Source organism: Rattus rattus, chromosome 2 (assembly GCF_011064425.1).
Source record: "Rattus rattus isolate New Zealand chromosome 2, Rrattus_CSIRO_v1, whole genome shotgun sequence".
In the NCBI taxonomy this organism is placed as follows: Eukaryota; Metazoa; Chordata; class Mammalia; order Rodentia; family Muridae; genus Rattus; species Rattus rattus.
In genome coordinates, this window is record NC_046155.1 from 177173802 (window position 1) to 177192856 (window position 19055).

The 19055-nt window shown below is 46.7% G+C and overlaps 1 protein-coding gene across 1 annotated transcript in view; it reads right to left on the reverse strand.

The window, feature by feature from the left end:
- Window positions 1-11667, reverse strand: part of Ptprh (protein tyrosine phosphatase receptor type H) — a 36750-nt gene extending 25083 nt beyond the window's left edge. Inside the window, exons 1-6 of the mRNA XM_032894480.1 lie at window positions 11466-11667; window positions 11103-11274; window positions 10270-10303; window positions 9793-9903; window positions 4729-4995; window positions 1352-1618 (exon numbers count right to left, since the gene is read on the reverse strand). Coding sequence (XP_032750371.1) covers window positions 1352-1618; window positions 4729-4995; window positions 9793-9903; window positions 10270-10303; window positions 11103-11153 — 730 coding nt within the window. The 5' untranslated portion in view covers window positions 11154-11274; window positions 11466-11667. The remainder of the gene's footprint in view (window positions 1-1351; window positions 1619-4728; window positions 4996-9792; window positions 9904-10269; window positions 10304-11102; window positions 11275-11465) is intronic.
- Between the last annotated feature and the right edge of the window lie 7388 nt (window positions 11668-19055).

Consider the following 19055-nt stretch of genomic DNA (forward strand, 5'->3'; position numbering starts at 1 on the left):
GCAGGCAAAGTTCTAAAACACGTAAAATAAAGTAGATAAATCCCTATTAAAAATCCCAGTCTGTGGTACAACCATTCTGGAAATCACTCTGGAGGTTCCTCAGAAAATTGGATACTGAACTACCTGAGGACCCAGCTATACCTCTCTTGGGCATATACCCAAAAGATGCCCCAACATATAACAAAGACACGTGCTCCACTATGTTTATAGCAACCTCATTTATAACAGTCAGAAGCTGGAAAGAACCCAGATTCCCTTCAACAGAGGAATGGATACAGAAAATGTAGTACATCTACACAATGAAATATTACTCAAAACAGCTATCAAAAACAATGACTTTACTGAAAGTCATAGGCAAATGGATGGAACTGGAAAATATCATCCTGAGTGAGGTAACCCAATCACAGAAAAACACACATGGAATGCACTCATTGATAAGTGGCTATTAGCCCAAGTGCTTGAATTACCCTAGATGCACAGAACACATGAAACTCAAGAAGGATGACCAAAATGCGAATGCTTCACTCCTTCTTTAAAAGGGCAACAAGAATACCCTTGGTAGGGAATAGGGAGGCAAAGTTTAGAACAGAGGCAAAAGGAACACCCATTCAGAGCCCGCCCCACATGTGGCCCATACATATACGGGTACCCAATTAGACAAGATGGATGAAGCAAAGAAGTGCAGGCCGACAGGACTGGATGTAGATCTCTCCTGAGAGACACAGCCAGAATACAGCAAATACATAGGCAAATGCCAGCAGCAAACCACTGAACTAAGAATGGGACCCCTGTTAAAGGAATCAGAGAAAGGACTGGAAGAGCTTGAAGGGGCTCGAGACCCCATATGAAGAACAATGCCAACCAACCAGACCTTCCAGGGACTAAACCACTACCCAGACTATACATGGACTGACCCTGGACTCTAACCTCATAGGTAGCAATGAATATCCTAGTAAGAGCACCAGGGGAAGGGGAAGCCCTTGGTCCTACCAAGACTGAACTTCCACGGAACATGATGGCTGGCCGGGGGTGGATATGGGGAGAGGATGGGGAGGGGAAGCCCATATAGAATGCAAGGGGGAGGGGTTAGGGGGATGTTGGCCCAAAAACCAGGAAGCAGAATAACAATCAAAATGTAAATAAGAAATACTCAAGTTAATAAAGATAAAAATATTCCATCTGGTGTGATGATGCACACCCATAATCCAGGCCCCTGGAAGGACTGGCACAAGAGCTGTGAGGTCCAGGTCACTGTGGGCTACATACTCAGAAAATATTAACAAATGGAGACAGGGAGGGGGATGGAACAGGGAGGATGCAGAATCTCAAAGGAAATAGTGTCTGCTCTCACCTGTTGTGGTATTTGTTGTCTCCCAAGTGCTATAGACGCCATCCTTCTCCACTCGAACAGAGCATTCATATGAAGTCCCAGGATCAAGTCCATCCACAGTGACTCTGGTGTCTTTTGTATACTGGGTCTCATTTTTGCCATCATATCTGATGCACTGTGCCCAGTAGGTGAGGTCCTGCGTGGAGGAGTTCTCAGGAGGGTCCCAGCTCAGGCTGATGGAGGTGGTGTTCTGACCTTCGACCCTCAGGTTCCTCACTGGGTTTGGAGCTGAAATGGGGAAAGAAACGGAAGTCAGGTGTTGGTCCTGAACCTCAATTTTCTGTGTCGTCAGAAGCCATGGACCCAGTGGCAGAGCTGGGATGACTCAGACCTAGAAAGTCCAACATGGAAGCCCAGTTTGCCTTGAGCTCTCGGCATGTGGCTGGCTGTCATGAGCATGCTGCTGAGAGTTAGTGCTCAGAGCTCAGAAATGTTTACCAGTGCATTCCTAAGTCAGAGCTACCAAGGCATGGTGCTGAGGTCTGGACATCCAGTACTCAGGAATCTGAGGCAGGAGGATTGTTACACATTTGAGGCAACAAATGGATACCGTGGAATCTCTTGTCAAGAAAAGAAAGAAATAAAACAGAGGATATTAAAACAAATGAAGGTATGCCCCCAAGGCCTACTTACTGTTTTGGAGATCTTGGGTTCTATGTAGTAATGAGAGGTTCTAGGCCTTCAGGAATCTCTGATGCAAGTACTGGGAGACACAACTGAATTTGGGCAGGCCCAGAACCAAATGCAATGGAACCTTCCAGGAATCTATGAAGGTCACCTTAGCCAAGACTTCCACCAATGGGAGATATGGAGTCTGAATTAGCTAACTGCTGGACCCACGAATGAATTAAGTGGATGGATAAGACACCAAGCAAGACAAAACCTGTAATATGTACAATTGGTCTAGACTACCTGATGTGCTGGGTACAAATTGGCCCAGAAATCTTGGGAGTGACTAAGGAATGGCTGGTCCAGCTTGAGACCTATGCAATCCCTCACACTGCCTAGAGAACCAGAGGTTGGAAAGCCTGCAGACCTAGGGGAGAAAATGATTCCTAATGATATTCTGTATATCCATGAATTGGCAGCCAGCCCAGATGTCATAAGAGGGGCTTGACCCAGCCACTGATAGAAACGGATGTAGACAACTGCAGCTAAACATTAGGTGGAGGTCTCTGAATCCTCTGGAAGATGGCAGGAAGAATGGTTCGATCTAGAGGGACTAGGAAACACCCCACAGAGTCAACTTAGCAGGGATCGAAGGGAATCAAGAGACTGAAGAGACAACCAGGGAACCCGCAAAGGACTGACCTGGGTCCTCTGCTGTGTTACACTTGTTACCTTGATCTTTCTCTGGGTGTCCTAACTGTTGGAGTAGGGGCTCTTTCTCACCCTCTTGCCTGCTTTAGGAACCCTTTACTCCTACTGGGCTGCCTCTTCCAGCCTCAATATGAGGTGAGTGCCTAGTCTTACTGCAGCTTGATATGCCATCTGTGGTTGATATCCATGAGGGGACCATTGTGTTCTGAAGAGAAACAGAGGTGCAATGGATGGAGAGGCGGGAAGAATGTGAGGGCCTGGAAGGAAAGGGCTGGGGAAAACTGCAGTCTGGATGAACCGAGAAAGGAAAAGTGAGGCAGAGAGAGAGATGGAAAGAGAGTGGAAAGGAGAGAAAATCAATGTAAGTTTAAAAAAGTCTCTCATGAACATCAATGTTTCCTCTTTTCCTCTGTTTTAGATTGGTCAGAGGAAAGCAAGGCTCAAATGTGTTTCCCCATTCACATTGTCCCACCTTCCTGGTAGCTCCCATCGACCCTCCCCTACCTACCATTAAGGGCAAAGGCATCAGACACCAGCCAAGAGGCAGGAGAGATGGGGTAGCAGGTAAGAGCACCTAGATGTCAGTCCCCAGCACTCCAAGGTGTCAACACTATCTGATAAATTCTGAGAAATCTACTCCTGGCTCCTTGGACACTACATGCACCTGTACACTTGCACACATGCAGGCAAAGCTCTCAAAGATGTAAAGTAAAGTAGATACATTCTTTTTAAAATTCCATTCTGTGGTACAACCATTCTGGAAATCAGTCTGGGGGTTCCTCAGAAAATTGGACATTGAACTACCCGAGGACCCAGTTATACCTCTCTTGGGCATATACCCAAAAGATGCCCCAACATATAACAAAGACACGTGCTCCACTATGTTTATAGCAACCTCATTTATAACAGCCAGAAGCTGGAAAGAACCCAGATTCCCTTCAACACTGGGTGGATACAGAAAATGTAGTACATCTACACAATGGAATATTACTCAGCTATCAAAAACCATGACTTAATGAAAGTCATAGGCAAATGGATGGAACTGGAAAATATCATCCTGAGTGAGGTAACCCAATCACAAAAAAACACACATGGTATGCAGTCCTTGATAAGTGGCTATTAGCCCAAGTGCTTGAATTGCCCTAGATGCACAGAACACATGAAACTCAAGAACCATGACCAAAATGCGAATGCTTCACTCCTTCTTTAAAAGGGCAACAAGAATACCCTTGGGGAGTATAGAGAGGCAAAGTTTAGAACAGAGTCAGAAGGAGAACCCATTCAGAGTCTGCCCCACATATGGCCCATACATATACAGCCACCAAACTAGATGAGATGGATGAAGCAAAGAAGTGCAGGCTGACAGAAACCGGATGTAGTTCTCTCCTGAGAGACACAGCCAGAATACAGCAAATACATAGGTGAATGCCAGCAGCAAACCACTGAACTGAGAACGGGACCCCGTTGAAGGAAACTGAGAAAGGACTGGAAGAGCATGAAGGGGCTCGAGACCCCATATGAACAACAATGCCAAGCAACCAGTTTCCAGGGACTAAACTTCTACCAAAGGACTATACACGGACTGACCCTGGGCTCCAACCTCATAGGTAGCAATGAATATCCTAGTAAGAGCACCAGGGGAAGGGGAAACCCTTGGTCCTACCAAGACTGAATTTACTGATTTTTCAGGGGGGTATATGGGGGGAGAGGATGGGAGGAAGCCCATCTGTGGTTATATAGAAATTCAAGAAGAGGTTTAGGGATTTTGGCCCAAAACCAGGAAGGAGAATAACAATCAAAATGTAAATAAGAAATACTCAAGTTAGTAAAGATAAAAATATTCCATCTGGTGTGATGATGCACACCCATAATCCAGGCACCTGGAAATACTGGCACAAGAGCTATGAGGTCCAGGTCACTGTGGGCTACATACTCAGAAAATATTAACAAATGGAGACAGGGACGGGCTTGGAACAGAGGCGATGCAGAATCTCAAAGGAAATAATGTCTGCTCTCACCTGTTGTGGTATTTTTTGTCTCCCAAGTGCTATAGACTCCATCCTTCTCCACTCGCACAGAACATTCATATGAAGTCCCAGGATCAAGTCCATCCACCGTGACTCTGGTGTCGTTTGTAGGCCGGGTCTCATTTTTGCCATCATATCTGATGCACTGTGCCCTGTAGGTGAGGTCCTGCGTGGAGGAGTTCTCAGGAGGCTCCCAGCTCAGGCTGATGGAGGTGGTGTTCTGACCTTCGACCCTCAGGTTCCTCACTGGGTTTGGAGCTGAAATGGGGAAAGAAACGGAAGTCAGGTGTTGGTCCCTGGCCGTCAATTTTCTGTGTCGTCAGAAGCCATGAACCCAGTGACAGAGCTGGGGTGACTCAGACCTAGAAAGTACAACATGGAAGCCCAGTTTGCCTTGAGCACTCGGCATGTGGCTGGCTGTCATGAGCATGCTGCTGAGAGTTAGTGCTCAGAGCTCAGAAAAGTTTACCAGTGCATTCCTAAGTCAGAGCTACCAAGGCATGGTGCTGAGGTCTGGACATCCAGTACTCAGGAAGCTGAGGCAGGAGGATTGTTACACATTTGAGGCAACAAATGGATATAATGGAATCTGTTGTCAAGAAAAGAAAGAAATCACAACGATATTAAAACAAATGAAAGTATGCCCCCAAGTCCTATTTTACTGCTTTGGAAATCATGGGTTCTATGTAGTAATGAGAGGTTCTAGGCCTTCAAGAATCTCTGATGCAAGTACTGGGAGACACAACTGAATCTGGGCAGATCTAGAACCAAATGCAATGGAACCTTCCAGGAATCTATGACAGTCACCTTAGCTAAGACTCCCACCAATGGGAGACATGGTATATGAACCATCTAACTCCTGTAACCGGGACTTAATGTGGATCAGACATCAAGCAAGACAAAAGTTCTTATATGGACAATTGGTCCTCACCACCAGATATGCTGGGATCAAAATGGCCCAAGAATTCTGCGAGTGAGTAAGGAATGGCTGGTCCAGCTTGAGACCCATGCCATTAAAGGAGGCCCATCCCTGACACTGCCTAGAGACCCAGATCTTGGAGGGCCCAGAGACCTAGTAGAGAAAATGATCCCTAATGAAGTCTATTATTTTCATAAATTCGCCTCTAACCCAATTGACTTAAGAGATGCTTGACCCAGCAAGGAATGGAAACAGACGTAGAGACCTGTAGCTAAACATTAGGTGGAGGTCAGGGAATCCTGTGGGAGATGGAAGGAACGATGGTAGGATCAAGAGGGACCAGGGACACCACAAGGAAACACCCCACAGAATCAACAAACCAGGAATTGAAGGGACTCACAAAGACTGAAGAGACAACCATTGAACCGACAAAAGACTGACCTAGGTCCTCTGTAGGTATGCTATATTCATGTAGCTTGATCTCTTTCTGGGTATCCTACCTGTTAGAGTAGGGGCTATCTCTGACCTTTTGCCTTCTTTATGGACCCTTACTCCTACTGGGTTGACTCTTCCAGCCTCAGTATGAGGTGAGTGCCTAGTCTTACTGCAGCTTGATATGCCATCTGTGGTTGATATCCATGGGAGGCCTGCCCTTTTCAGAAGAGAAACGGAGGAGAAATGGAGGGAGGGGGTAAAAATGTGAGGGCCTGGAAGGAAAGAACTGGGGGAAACTGCAGTCTGATGGACAGAGACGGGAAGAGGAAGAGAGAGAAAGGAGAGAAGGAGAGTGAGAGAAAATAAATGTATGTATATAAAATAGATCAATGCCGCCATTGTCTTCCTGTTTTAGAGTGGTTCAGAGAAAGGGAAAGGTTAAATATGCATCTTCCTTTATATTTCCCTCAACTTTCCTGGCATTTCCCAACCACCCTCTACCACATACCATCAACAACAAAGGGATCAGAGACCAGTCCTGAGGCTGGATAGATGGGTCAGCAGTCAAGAGCATTTACTACTCTCCAGAGGAACCCAGATTTTAATCCTCAGTACTCCAGGGTAGCCATAACTCTCTGTTAAATTCTGAGAAATCTTGTTTTGTCCCACAGTACCGTGTGTGCATCTGTGCACTTGCACCCATGCAGGTAAAGCTCTCAAACATGTAAAATAACAGTAGACACAGTCCTGTTAAGAATACCAGTCTGGGGTTGGGGTTTAGCTGATTAGAGCGGTTGTCTAGTGCTGGCAAGCGCAAGGCCCCAAGGGCACTTTGGTCCCCAGACTCCGAGAAAAAAGAAAAAAAAAAGAAAAAAAAAAAAGAATACCAGTCTGGTGTGATGATGCACACCCATAATCCAGGCATCTAGGAAGTTCTGGGATACGTAACTGATTTGGGATGGTGCTTCTCCAGAACCCAATGCAATGGAAACTTCCAGAAATCTATGAAGGTCACCTTAGCTACAACTCCCAGCAATGGGAGAGTTGGAGTCTGAACCAGCTAACTCCTGTTACCAGGCAATATTTAAAGTGGAGGGAACCAGACACTAACCCAGACAAATCCCTTCAATGTACATTTGGTCCTGACCACCAGATGTGCTGCAGTCAAGGTGGCTCAGATATCATGGGAGTGGCTAAGGAATGGCTGGTCTAACTTGAGACCCATGCCATGAGATGGAAACCACCCTTCACAGTGCCTACAGTTTTCAAATATCTCTCGTGCAATTACTTTTGTGACAACTGGATTTGAAGGGGGCATATTTGGTCTGAGCTAGAAACCTAATGCAATGAAAAATTCCAGGAATCTATAAGGGTCACCCTATCTAAGACTCCTAGCAATACGGGATCCAGGGTTTCAACCAGCCATTTCCTGTAACCCAACAATACTCCGCTATAGGGATTGGGACCCTAGCTCAGACCAAGACAAAACCAAACAAACTTATAAGCAAAGTCTCAATGTCCAATTGTTCCTGTGTACAAGATGCTGGGATCAAGATGGCCCAAAATTATGGGAATGGTCAACCAATGACTGGTCCAGCTTGAGACCCATGCCATGAAAAGGAGGAACCATGCCCTCAGACTGCCTAGAACCCAGATCTTGGAGGCCCAGAGACCTAGGAGAGAAAATGATCCTAATGATATCTACTATTTTCATATATTGGCATCTAACCCAGTTGATTTAAGAGATGCTTCAGCCTCAAGTAATGAAAACATGACGTAGAGACCCCACAGTCGAACATTAGGTGGAGCTCGGGAATCCTGTGAAGAAGAAGAAGAAGGAACATAGGAGCCAAAGGAGACAAGGGCACAGCAATAAAACTGCCACAGAATCAACGAACAGGACTCAAAGAGGCTCCCAGGGACTGAAATGACAACCAGGGAGCCTGCAAATATCTTTTTGACCTAGGACCTCTGCATATATCTTATAGTTGTGTGATTTGATTTCTTTTTGGATCCTTAACAGTGGGAGCAGGAACCGACTCTGACTCTTGTCTCCATTAGGACCCTTCCCTCCTACTGGGTTGCCTCTTGCTGTCACAATGCATGGACATGGCAACTCGATATGCCAAGCCTACAATCTCATGTCTTGGGGACTGCATAAGTTCAAATGTAGCCTGAGCTACATAGCGAATTCCAGACTAGCCAGGAATATGGAGTCATATCCACTCTCAAGAGGATGCACACAAACACATATGCAGTATATAGATAAATATATAATTTTTGAAAGGTGCTGATCCACAGAGAAAAACACTTGAAAACCAACTTTGACCTCCACACAAATGCCTACACACAAACACACACATACATACACATACACACACACATTCATATACTACACAGATTTACACATGCTAAGGCAAATGAATCACCAGATATGGTCATGTTCACCTTTAATCCCAGCATTAAGGAGGAAGTTAGTGAGTTCAAAGCCAGCCTAGACTGAGTTCCAGGACAGCCAAGGCTATGCCAAGAAACACTGCTTGGAAAACTAACTAACTAACTAACTAAATAAATAAATAAATAAATAACTAAATAAATAAATAAATAAATAAATAAATAAGGATGAACCAGGTTTGACGGTGCAGAAACGAACACAGCTCCAGGTACCGAGTGATGGTAAGCGCATATACTGGTAACAGGAACCTTCATGACCCTCAACTGATCTACGGAGCTGCCATCTCAGTGAATCCTGGTCAACACAGAGACTCGTGGAGGTTTGAGATGTCGAAGACCTACCATCCCCTCTGAGGCTCAGACACCATCACGGAAAGGAAGGGTGTGAACTGCTGTCTTGGGGGCATGACACGGCTGTGACACTCACGACCTCCCAGCCATTGGGCTTGTAGGGATAAAGCCAACACAAGATTGATGCTCTGAATAGCCAGTCATAAATGAGCAGTGCACTCTTGCGACCCAGTCTAGAGGAGAGAATGACATTCTACGGCTTCTGGGGGAGAGGAAGTCACTGTTATCAGTGACATAGCTACCTGCTCCAGTGGATAACTCCATGACCAAGTCATGGTGTAAAAACAAAAGAAAAAGCCACACCAGTGTTGCTCTGAACTCCCATCCTTAAATTCTTCTGGGTTTGAGGCTTAAATAGGTAGGAAATCTGCTGGTCCTGTTGGTCATATTTATGTAAACCATGGTGGTGGGTGTTGGATGGCTGGGACCTGACGGTCCAATACGGAGACACACGTTTTGTGTGATATGTGAGCTCTTTGGTATGTATAGCCAGTTGCAACCCATGGAGATGGGAATATTTTTATGAGATTAAAAATGCCAATTTTGTACTCTCTTTATGCTCATAATAAAGAAAGGAGACCACTTTTAGACACCCCCCATGGCTATGAACTATGGGGCCCCCTTACCTGTATCTCTCTTTTTTTTTTTTTTTTCGGAGCTGGGGACCAAACCCAGGGCCTTGCGCTTGCTAGGCAAGCGCTCTACCCCTGAGCCAAATCCCCAACCCCTATATCTCTTTTACTACATTTAATGTAGATGGTAAAAGTCAGAAATTCACATGCATGGACTTCATTCCATTCCGCTTGGATCGTGGAATCTGGTACCTTAAAAGACTGTTAGCTCTTAAACCCATCTCTTCAAAAGAAAGAAAGAATCCAGAAGAGTCTGGCTCTCACCTGTGGTGGCTATGAGCGTCTTCGGGGAGCCGCTGACTCCATCTTTCTCTGCCCACACGGAAAATTCATAGGATGAGGCAGGAGCAAGTCTGTCCACTGTGACCCTGGTGCCTGTAGTGTTTTGGGTATTATTGCTGCCACCATCTCTAAGCCACTGGATCCAGTAGGTCAAGTTCTGAGGGTCAGTGCCATCAGGGACCTCCCACCTCAAGGTGATGGAGGTGTTGGTCTGAGTCTCCGTCCTCAGGTTTATCACTGGGTTTGGAGCTGAGAATTAGAGAGGAGCTTCCAAATTAGAAAAGCATAGATTGTTTGTTATTCCCCCTCCCACCACCCTATGCTCCCCAGCCCCAGCCCCAGCCCCAGCCCCAAGCTGAGAAACTACCCTTGTCCCCAGCCCACCGTGGACCATCAGACTCAGAGGAACTGGGGTCTCATCTTTTGGCAAAGACAACGATTAAAGGTAGGACTACTCACCAGCTGCCCTGACCACAGAACAACCACACAAACCCTAGAGAGAACCAGGTAAGGAGAAATTAGCTGCGGTATGATGAGGCTGGGGAGGTGGAACTAGCAGGACTGATTGAGACTTTCTTGTTTTTTTTTTTTTTTTCCCGGAGCTGAGGATCGAACCCAGGACCTTGTGCTTGCTAGGCAAGTGCTCTACCACTGAGCTAAATCCCCAACCCCGAGACTTTCTTGATCTCTGTCCCCAACCTTTCCTTCAACCTTGGCCAAGGAGAGGAGTGTGGGGATGGGGAATGATAAGGGCCATCCCAACGCTGGTGCTGTTTAGATGGAGGACAGTCGCCCATGGCATCAGTGGAATTCTAGGGAAGCCAGAGCCAAAGTTGGTCCCCTGATAAGGGCAAGAGATAAAACGAGCAGTTTCTCTTTCTGAAAAATATAACCAGAGGCATGGGGGAAAGGAAGCAATGGACCAAGAGGGAAGACAAGAGGAAAAGAAAAATTGGGCTGAAGGAGGTGGGCCAGAGCTGGACACCTTGGGTTTGTGGGAAGAGGATTAGGGATTGGGTCTCTTGAGTCTGAGGGAGGAGGGGCTGGGCTGTGCATATTGGCAGCCTGATTCCATGTTTACTCTCGTGCCAGACACCCGTGTACTAAAGCTTGTCATATTCCTCCAAACACAGAGCTTTTTCCTTCTCCAGGCAGTGCCCCACCCCCATCCCCCCACCCCCGGTTTCTTCAAGTCCCTGACTGAGAGACCTTCCTCCCACATCTCTGGGAATGTAGTTTCTAGCCTTTTCTCTGCCTCCCTTCCTTAGATCCCTGAGCAGAGGAGAACTTACCAACAGCACCAAGCTCCCCCAAACCCCACAGTTCCCACCAGCTCTGGCCATATGTCCCGATACTGCACAGGAGACAATGGAGTCCCAGCTCTGGAACCTCTACTGTTTGGACTTTCGACTTAAGATTTTCCTTTTGCCAGCCCATTGGTGAGGCCAGAGGCTGAGGCTGGGGCTAGAATGGGCGGAGGAGGAAGTAGGAGCTGTAAGCTTGAGAACCCAGTTGGACCCTGCCCTGTCCCTTAGCCTCCTTCCTTTCCTTCTCAGTCCCCCACACAGACATTCTGGACATCTCTTGTCCTGTCTGGGATCCTCACTGCTCAACTCACCCCATTTTGTACCACAGAAGCTTCTCCACTCAGTTACCTTCAGATACCCTGGGTAGTCAGAGGTCAGCTCACACTGTGTGTGAAAGCAGCATGCAGATTTCAAAGGCCCAAAGTAAATAGAGCCAAATGTCCATCCGGCTGTCTTGTCTTAGGGGATAGGGACACATCATAGCCAGCCCATAGCCAGATGTGGTGACTCACACCTGGAATACTTGAGAGGGGAAGCTGAGGCAGGATTACTACAAATTACAAGCCAGAATCAGCTGATTCCAGAATCAGCTCCTATCTTAAACACACATACAAGAACATATACACATTTACACACACACACACACATGTACACACATATCACATACATATGCATATAACATATCCATATGTATATACACATTTAGCACACATAAATGCCTACACACACACATGCACACACACACACACACACACACACACATGTACACACATATCCACATACATATGCATATATACATATCCATATGTATATACACGTATTTGGCACACATAAATGCCTATGCATGTACACACACACATGCACTCAAGCACACACACACACACACACACACATGTACACACATATCCACATACATATGCATATATACATATCCATATGTATATACACATATTTGGCACACATAAATGCCCATGCATGTACACACACACATGCACTCAAGCACACACACACACACACACACACACACACACACACACACACACACACACGTACCCTGGAAGCTGTATCTCATGTCCCACTGGAGGGCTTGAGTTGATGGGGGCTCTGGATTCTGTTTCCTTTTCCTGCCTCCCATAGACCTTTGCAGCCCACTCAGGTGAGCCCTACATGTTCCTCACCCCCTGGCCTTTGTATATCTTGTCTGCAGCACAGATGCAGCCTCCCACGGCCCCCCAGCAAGGCCTCACTCCTGTTCCTCCACTGAGATTCAGCTCAGACACAGCCCACACCAGGCGGGCAGCCCTGCGTTGTAATCTACCCTGGCAGACTATTTACATCCGCATATCTCCCTTGTCACGGGGCGTTTCTATGACCTTAAAAAGGTGACTTCAATCCATGGTGACTCAGATTTCTCCTCTGTGAAAAATGGTCAGAGCTGCCCGTAAACAGGCCACGAAGAATGAGAGAAATGGTTGTCTGACAAACCTTACCAGGGTGTGGCGTTTCATGCTTGTTATCACTGCGTTTGAGGAGCTGAGGCAGAAGGATGGTAAATTCCATATCAAAGCGAGGTGTGTAATCACACCTGTAATCCCAACATTGAGGAAGACCAAGAGTCAGAGACCAGCCTGGGCTGAGTATGAACCTGACTTATATACCCCAGGCTGGCTCAAACTCTCCATGAGCTTCACTGAACTCCTCTCTTCCTGCCTCTATCTCCAGGGAGCTGTGGTTATAAGCAACTGTAACCACGGGGTTTTCTTCCCACACCCCAGCTCCTGAAGGAGGCTTATTATTTATTTATGAATGAACGCCTACTCCATTAGCTGGGCTTGTTCCCTGACTAGTTTGTAACTTATATTAACCCATTTATACATGGTTGGTTACCTCTCCTCAGATTCATATGCCTGAGTCTGGATGGGGAATCTTCCCGTGTTTGACTCTTTCCCAGAGTTCCTCTGTCTCTCTAGCTGTCCCACCTTCTAATCCTACTCCAGCTTACTGGCCATTGTCTTTTTATTGACAGGTATTGCTTCCACATGGTACACAAGAGATAATTCCTATAAGCAACCACCAGGATTTGTGGTCTATACAGTGCTAGAGATCAAACCCAGGGCCTTGTACATACTAGGCAAACAGTCACTTATCAGAATTTTATTCCATAATATAATTTTTATTTATTTTTGGAGCCAAGACAGGGTCTCACATTGTAGCTCTGTCTGGCCTGGAACTCACTATGTAGACTAGGCTGGCCTTGAACTCACGGAGATCTACACTTTGCCTCTACGTCAGTGTTTTCCCCCTAGAGTGTTGGGAATGAAGGCATAGCACATCACACCAGGCTGTTGTATTTCTTGGGACTTCATCTCAGGTAGCCCAGGATGACCTTGAAAGATCATGAGTGCCTGATCGACTCACCTATCCACCAATGCCTTTCCCTCTCCAGCACAGCTTGAACATCTAAGAAGAGGAAGGGAGGGTCGCGGACACCCATCTTAGATGGTATCATCCATGAGGACATATTGGCTCACAGCAAATGCTTGCCCTTTCCATCTTTCTCGCAGCCTCCTCTTTATCGAGGAGAGTTACAAAGGGGAAGGGTGGGGAGGGAACTACCACTTACTGCCCCATGCTGAAAACAGCTCAGCCTTTGACACTGTTCCTGAGTCAGAGGAGGAAGCAAGCTCAAGGGGGCCATAATCAAGTGTTGCACTTTGGCCTCCAGGACAGACTTCACTTTCCACCCTAACTGATCCCAACTTCCCTCTATTCTACATCTCCTGGGATGTGAGGATACAGTTATCTGCATACCTAACCCATCAGGGCATTCCTGAATGTTCCACCATTAAAACCACAGGAACTGGTTGGGGATTTAGCTCAGTGGGAGAGCGCTTGCCTAGCAAGTGCAAGGCCCTGGGTTCGATCCCCAGCTCCAAACAAAACAAAACAAAACAAAACAAACAAACAAACAAAAACCATAGGAACTTTTTGTTTTCTTACTATGGAGGGAGGGTCTAGTTAAAAACTTTCATGACAAAGTGGCTATGGTGGTACATACCTCTAATCCCAAGGGTAGGGAGGCAGAAGGAAGAGTTTGAGACCAACCTGATCTACATAGTGTTAAGGCTAACCTCAACTACATAAAGAGACTCTGTCTCTAGGGAAAAAAAGGACAACCTGATGTGGTGGTACATTCCTTTATTTTTATTTTATTTTTATTAATTATTCTATTTGTTTACATCTCAAATGATATCCCACTTCCTGATTACCCCATCCATCAAACCCCCCATCCCATGATATCCCACTTCTTGTTACACCTCCACCAGTGCCCCCCCGTCCCATATCTTTACCTATATGAGAGTGCTCCCCACAAATCCACACTCTCCAGCCCCACTGCTCAAGCATCCCCCTACGCTGGGGTATCAAGCCTCCCGGGGACCAGGGGCTTCCCTTCCTGTTGCTGTCAAGAAAGGCCATCCTCTGCTATATATGTATCTGGAGCCATGGATCCCTCCAGGTACACTCCTTGGTTAGTGGTCTAGTCTCTGGGAGAACTGGGTGGTCAGGCCAGCCTATGTTGTTCTTCCAATGGGGTTGCAATCCCCCTACCCTCCTCCAGTCCTTCTGCCAGCTTCCCCACCAGGTAACCTGAGCCCTGTCTGGTGGTTGGCTCCAAGCATCTACATCTGCACTGGTCAGTTGCTGGCCTGACTTCTCCAGGCACACCACAGTGGGTTCCTGTCAGCAAGCCCCTCTAGACCACAGCAAACGAGTTGGGTTTGGTGTCTCCAGATATGATGGATCCCCAGATGGGGCAGTCGCTGGTTGGCCCTTCCTTCAGTCTCTGTTCCATTTTTTGTTCCTGTTCTTCCTGTGGATAGGAACATTTCTGGGTTAAAAACTTTGAGATGGGTGGGTGTCCCCATCCCTTGACCATGGGCTGTGCCTATCTGCTGAAGGAGGACTCTACAGGATCTATCCCCTTCTTCTCTACGCCTTTCCTCTAAAGTCATCCGTGAGGCTCCCAGGACCCAATGAGGTACATTCCTTTAATCCTAGCACTTCAGAGGCCAAGGCAGATGAGGCCGGCCTCAGTCAGTTCAAGTCCAGCCTGGGCTATATGGGGAGAACCTGTCTCAAAAAATAAAAAAAGGAATATTAATTATTGCAGTACACCCAAACCTACAGCTGTAATCTCACCTGTTGAGAGCCTGAACCTTACCTCAAAAAAATGTTTTTTCACTATCTGGGTATGTGACATGTTTATGATGCTGAGCATGCCTGTGAACCAATGTGGAGAGGACAGAGCTTGACAATCGTTATCTGCCTGCAGTGTTCTTCGACATGTACACCTCTCTCTCTCTCTCTCTCTCTCTCTCTCTCTCTCTCTCTCTCTCTCTCTCTCTCTCTTCAAGCCAAGGTTTCTCTATGTAGCCCTGGCTGTACTGGAACTCGCTTTGTGGACAAGGCTGTCATGGAACTCAGAGATCCTCCTGCCTCTGCCTCCTGAGTTCTGGGATCAAAGGCCTGTGCCACTACATCTGGCCTCCACCTTATAGTTTGAGACAGGGTTTCTCACTGAACCTGGCTGGAGTTCACCAACAGGCTAAACAAGATGGCCAGTGAACTCTGGGATCTTCCTGTCTCTCTCACCGACCTCAGGTCATATATATATATATATTGCCTCCTGGAGATCAAATACTTTATCCACTGAAGCGCGTACCCAGTCCTATCTAGGTACTTAGATAATAAATATTTTCTCTAGTTCTGGGAACCACACCCAGGGGTTTATAGCTTGAATATGCTAGGTCATACACACACACACACACACACACACACACACACACACACACACACACACCTTCTCCCTGGCTCCTGAATGACCAAAGGATCATGTGCCCATGCAGGGGCAAAACACATCTTATACAAGATGCGTATGATCTTCCTTTTCTTCCTTGACCCTTCCTTGACTTTGACTCTCTCTGACCCCTATTCACTCCCTCACTCCCTCCTCCACTCGTCCCACCCCCTCCCCCACCCCTACCCATATCCTGTCACTGAAGGAAATGCAAGGTTACTTTTCTATTGCTGTGAAGAGACGCCATGGCCAAGGTAAATTATAAAGAAAATGTTTACTTGGGGCTTACAGTGTCAGAGGGTGAGACAGTGACCATCCTAGTAGAGAGTGTGGAAGAAGGCAAGCAGGCACCATGATTCCGGATTGTCATCCCAGAATTCGGGAGGCTAATGTAGAAGGATCACTGTGAGAGGAAGGCCAGCCTGGGCTATAGTGTGAGGCCATCTCAAATAACACATGAATACACACAAACACACACTACTTACTGACTCTTACTGACAGGTATTTGTGAGCAACCAAATGCTCCCAGGAGTCATGTGACAGCTCTGTGCCTGGAAATAAAAGGATCAAGGCACCAAACAACCACCTGGAGAGGCTCACAGTCGTTGTGGGTCCCCCCCCCCCCCGTTTCCAGCAAGTTTCAGACACAGAAGCACTTCCGTCTGCAACGTGTTCCCCTCAGCTGAGGCCAACCAAACCTTAGGAAGGAAACCTTCCAACTAGCTTCTCTCTGACCCAGATTCTCGATGTCCTGGAAGATCCTCAAAGAGGAATTATCGTTACTACACCCTGGCTGTGATTCAATACTAATATGTAAGGGACACAAAGGTCACTGTGGGGGCTGGAGAAATCGTTTACAATTAAGAGCACCTGCTCTTGCAGATGGTCTGGGTTCTATTCCTTGACTCCACAAGGAGGTTCACAACCACCTGTAACTTCAGTTGCAGGGGAATCTGAATTTCTTTTCAGAACTCTGTGGGCACCTCAGGCACACCGCGCACAGACATACTTGCAGGAGAAACATCCAAAAAGATAAAATAAAAATAGTTTAAAAATAAAGCCAAAGGGGCTGGGGAGTGGTTAAGAGCACTGACTGCTCTTCCAGAGGTCCTGAGTTCAATTCCCAGCAACAATGTGGTGGCTCACAGCCATCTGTAATGAGATCTGATGCCCTCTTTTGTTGTGTCTGAAGGCAGCCACAGTGTACTTATACATAATAAATTAATTAATTAATTCTTTTTAAAAATACATAAAACCAAAGGCTGGAGAGATAGCTCAGTGGTTAAGAGCACTGTTTGCTCTCCCAAAGGACCCAGGTTCAATTCCCAGCACCCACATGGCTCACAAATGTCTATAGCTCCAGTTCCATGGGATCTACACCCTCATATCAATGCATATAAAAATATTTAAAAATTATTAAAAAACAAAATAAAACACTAAAATAAAGTAATTTCATTTAAAAGGTCACAATGACTCCAGATCTGGCTAAGGCTGGGGGCGCAGGCCCAATGTATTATTAGTTAACTTTCTCTACACAGTGATTAAAATACCTGACAAAAGCAAGATAAGGAGGTACTTTGGACTCGGCTGCAGAAGGTACAGTCCATCACCAGGGAGGTGTGTCAGTGGGATGTTACCATCTAATTTATTCACATATCTGAGCTGAGGAAGTTGGACCCAGTGACAACCTCAAGACCTGCTTCCCAGCAACACACTTTGGCCAACCAGGCACTGCCTCCTGAAGGTCTGTCCCCACATGGTGCCAATTGCTGGAATCAGGAGTCCAAACCCAGGATCCTGTGGGGACATTTCACATTCTAACCACAAGTACACAAGGATGACTGTAGCTAAGGCTATCCCGCAGCTGGGATAGAAGCCCCATGTTTTCTTTGCCTTTGTTCCTGTGCATGTCAGTGAGGGGTTATGCTCATAAATTTAGCAGACGTGACATTTCGGCCTTCTCAATCTATTGCATGAGGACTTCCCATCCATCCTAAATAGTAAACCCAGGGAACAGGCCAGTGCTGTCATGAGACTCAGGAGACAGACTGAGCTTACAGATGGAGATCCTATAGCACTCTCCTTTTATTTTGCAGGTACTGGGGTTGGACCCTGGGGCCTCTCACATGCTAGTCTGACACTCTGCTGAAGAGAGACAACTCACTATGAGGCTGGGAATGACCTTGAATTCCTGATCCTTCTGCCCTGATTTAGTTACTTTTCTATTCCTGTGATAAGACACCATGACTAAGGCAACCCAGAGAAGAGAGTTTACTGGAGCTTACACTACAGAGGGTGAGCCCATGACCATCATGGTGAGGAGCATGGCAGCAGGCAGGCATGGAAGTGGAGCAGTAACTGAGAGTTTATATCCTATATCCTGATCTACAAACATGAGGCAGAGAGGGAGAGGGAGAGGGAGGGAGGAAAAGAGGGGGGGAGGGAGGGGGAGGGGGGGGGGAGGAGGGGAGGGAGGGGAGGGAGGGGAGGGAGGGGGAGGAGGGGAGGGAGGGGACTAACTGGGAATGACATGTGCTTTTGAAATCTCAGAGTCCACTACCTTAGTTAGAGTTTCTATTGCTGCCATGAAACACCATGACCAAAAGAGCAAGTAGGGGAGAAAAGGGTTTACTCATCTTATACTTTCATATCATAATCTATCATTGGAGGATGTCAGGACAGGAACCCAAATAGGGTAAGATCCTGGAGGCAGGAGCTGATGCAGAAACCACAGAGGGGTGCTGCTTTCTGGCTTGCTCACCATGGCTTGCTCAGCATGCTTTCTTATAGAACCCAAGACCACCAACCCAGGGGTGGCACCACCTACCATGGACCAGGTCACGACACGTCCATCACCAAATGCCTTACAGCTGGATCTCATGGAAGTATTTTCTCAACTGAGACTCTTTCCTCTCTGCTGACTCTAACTTGGGTCAAGTTGACACACAAAACCAGCCAGTAAAACTGTCATGTCAACTCTTGTCAACTTGACACACAAAACACATCACTATTAAGCCACAAACCTTTCCTCATCCCCAAGATCTCATTTGAAAAACACAAATAACTTTAAAAGGCCCATC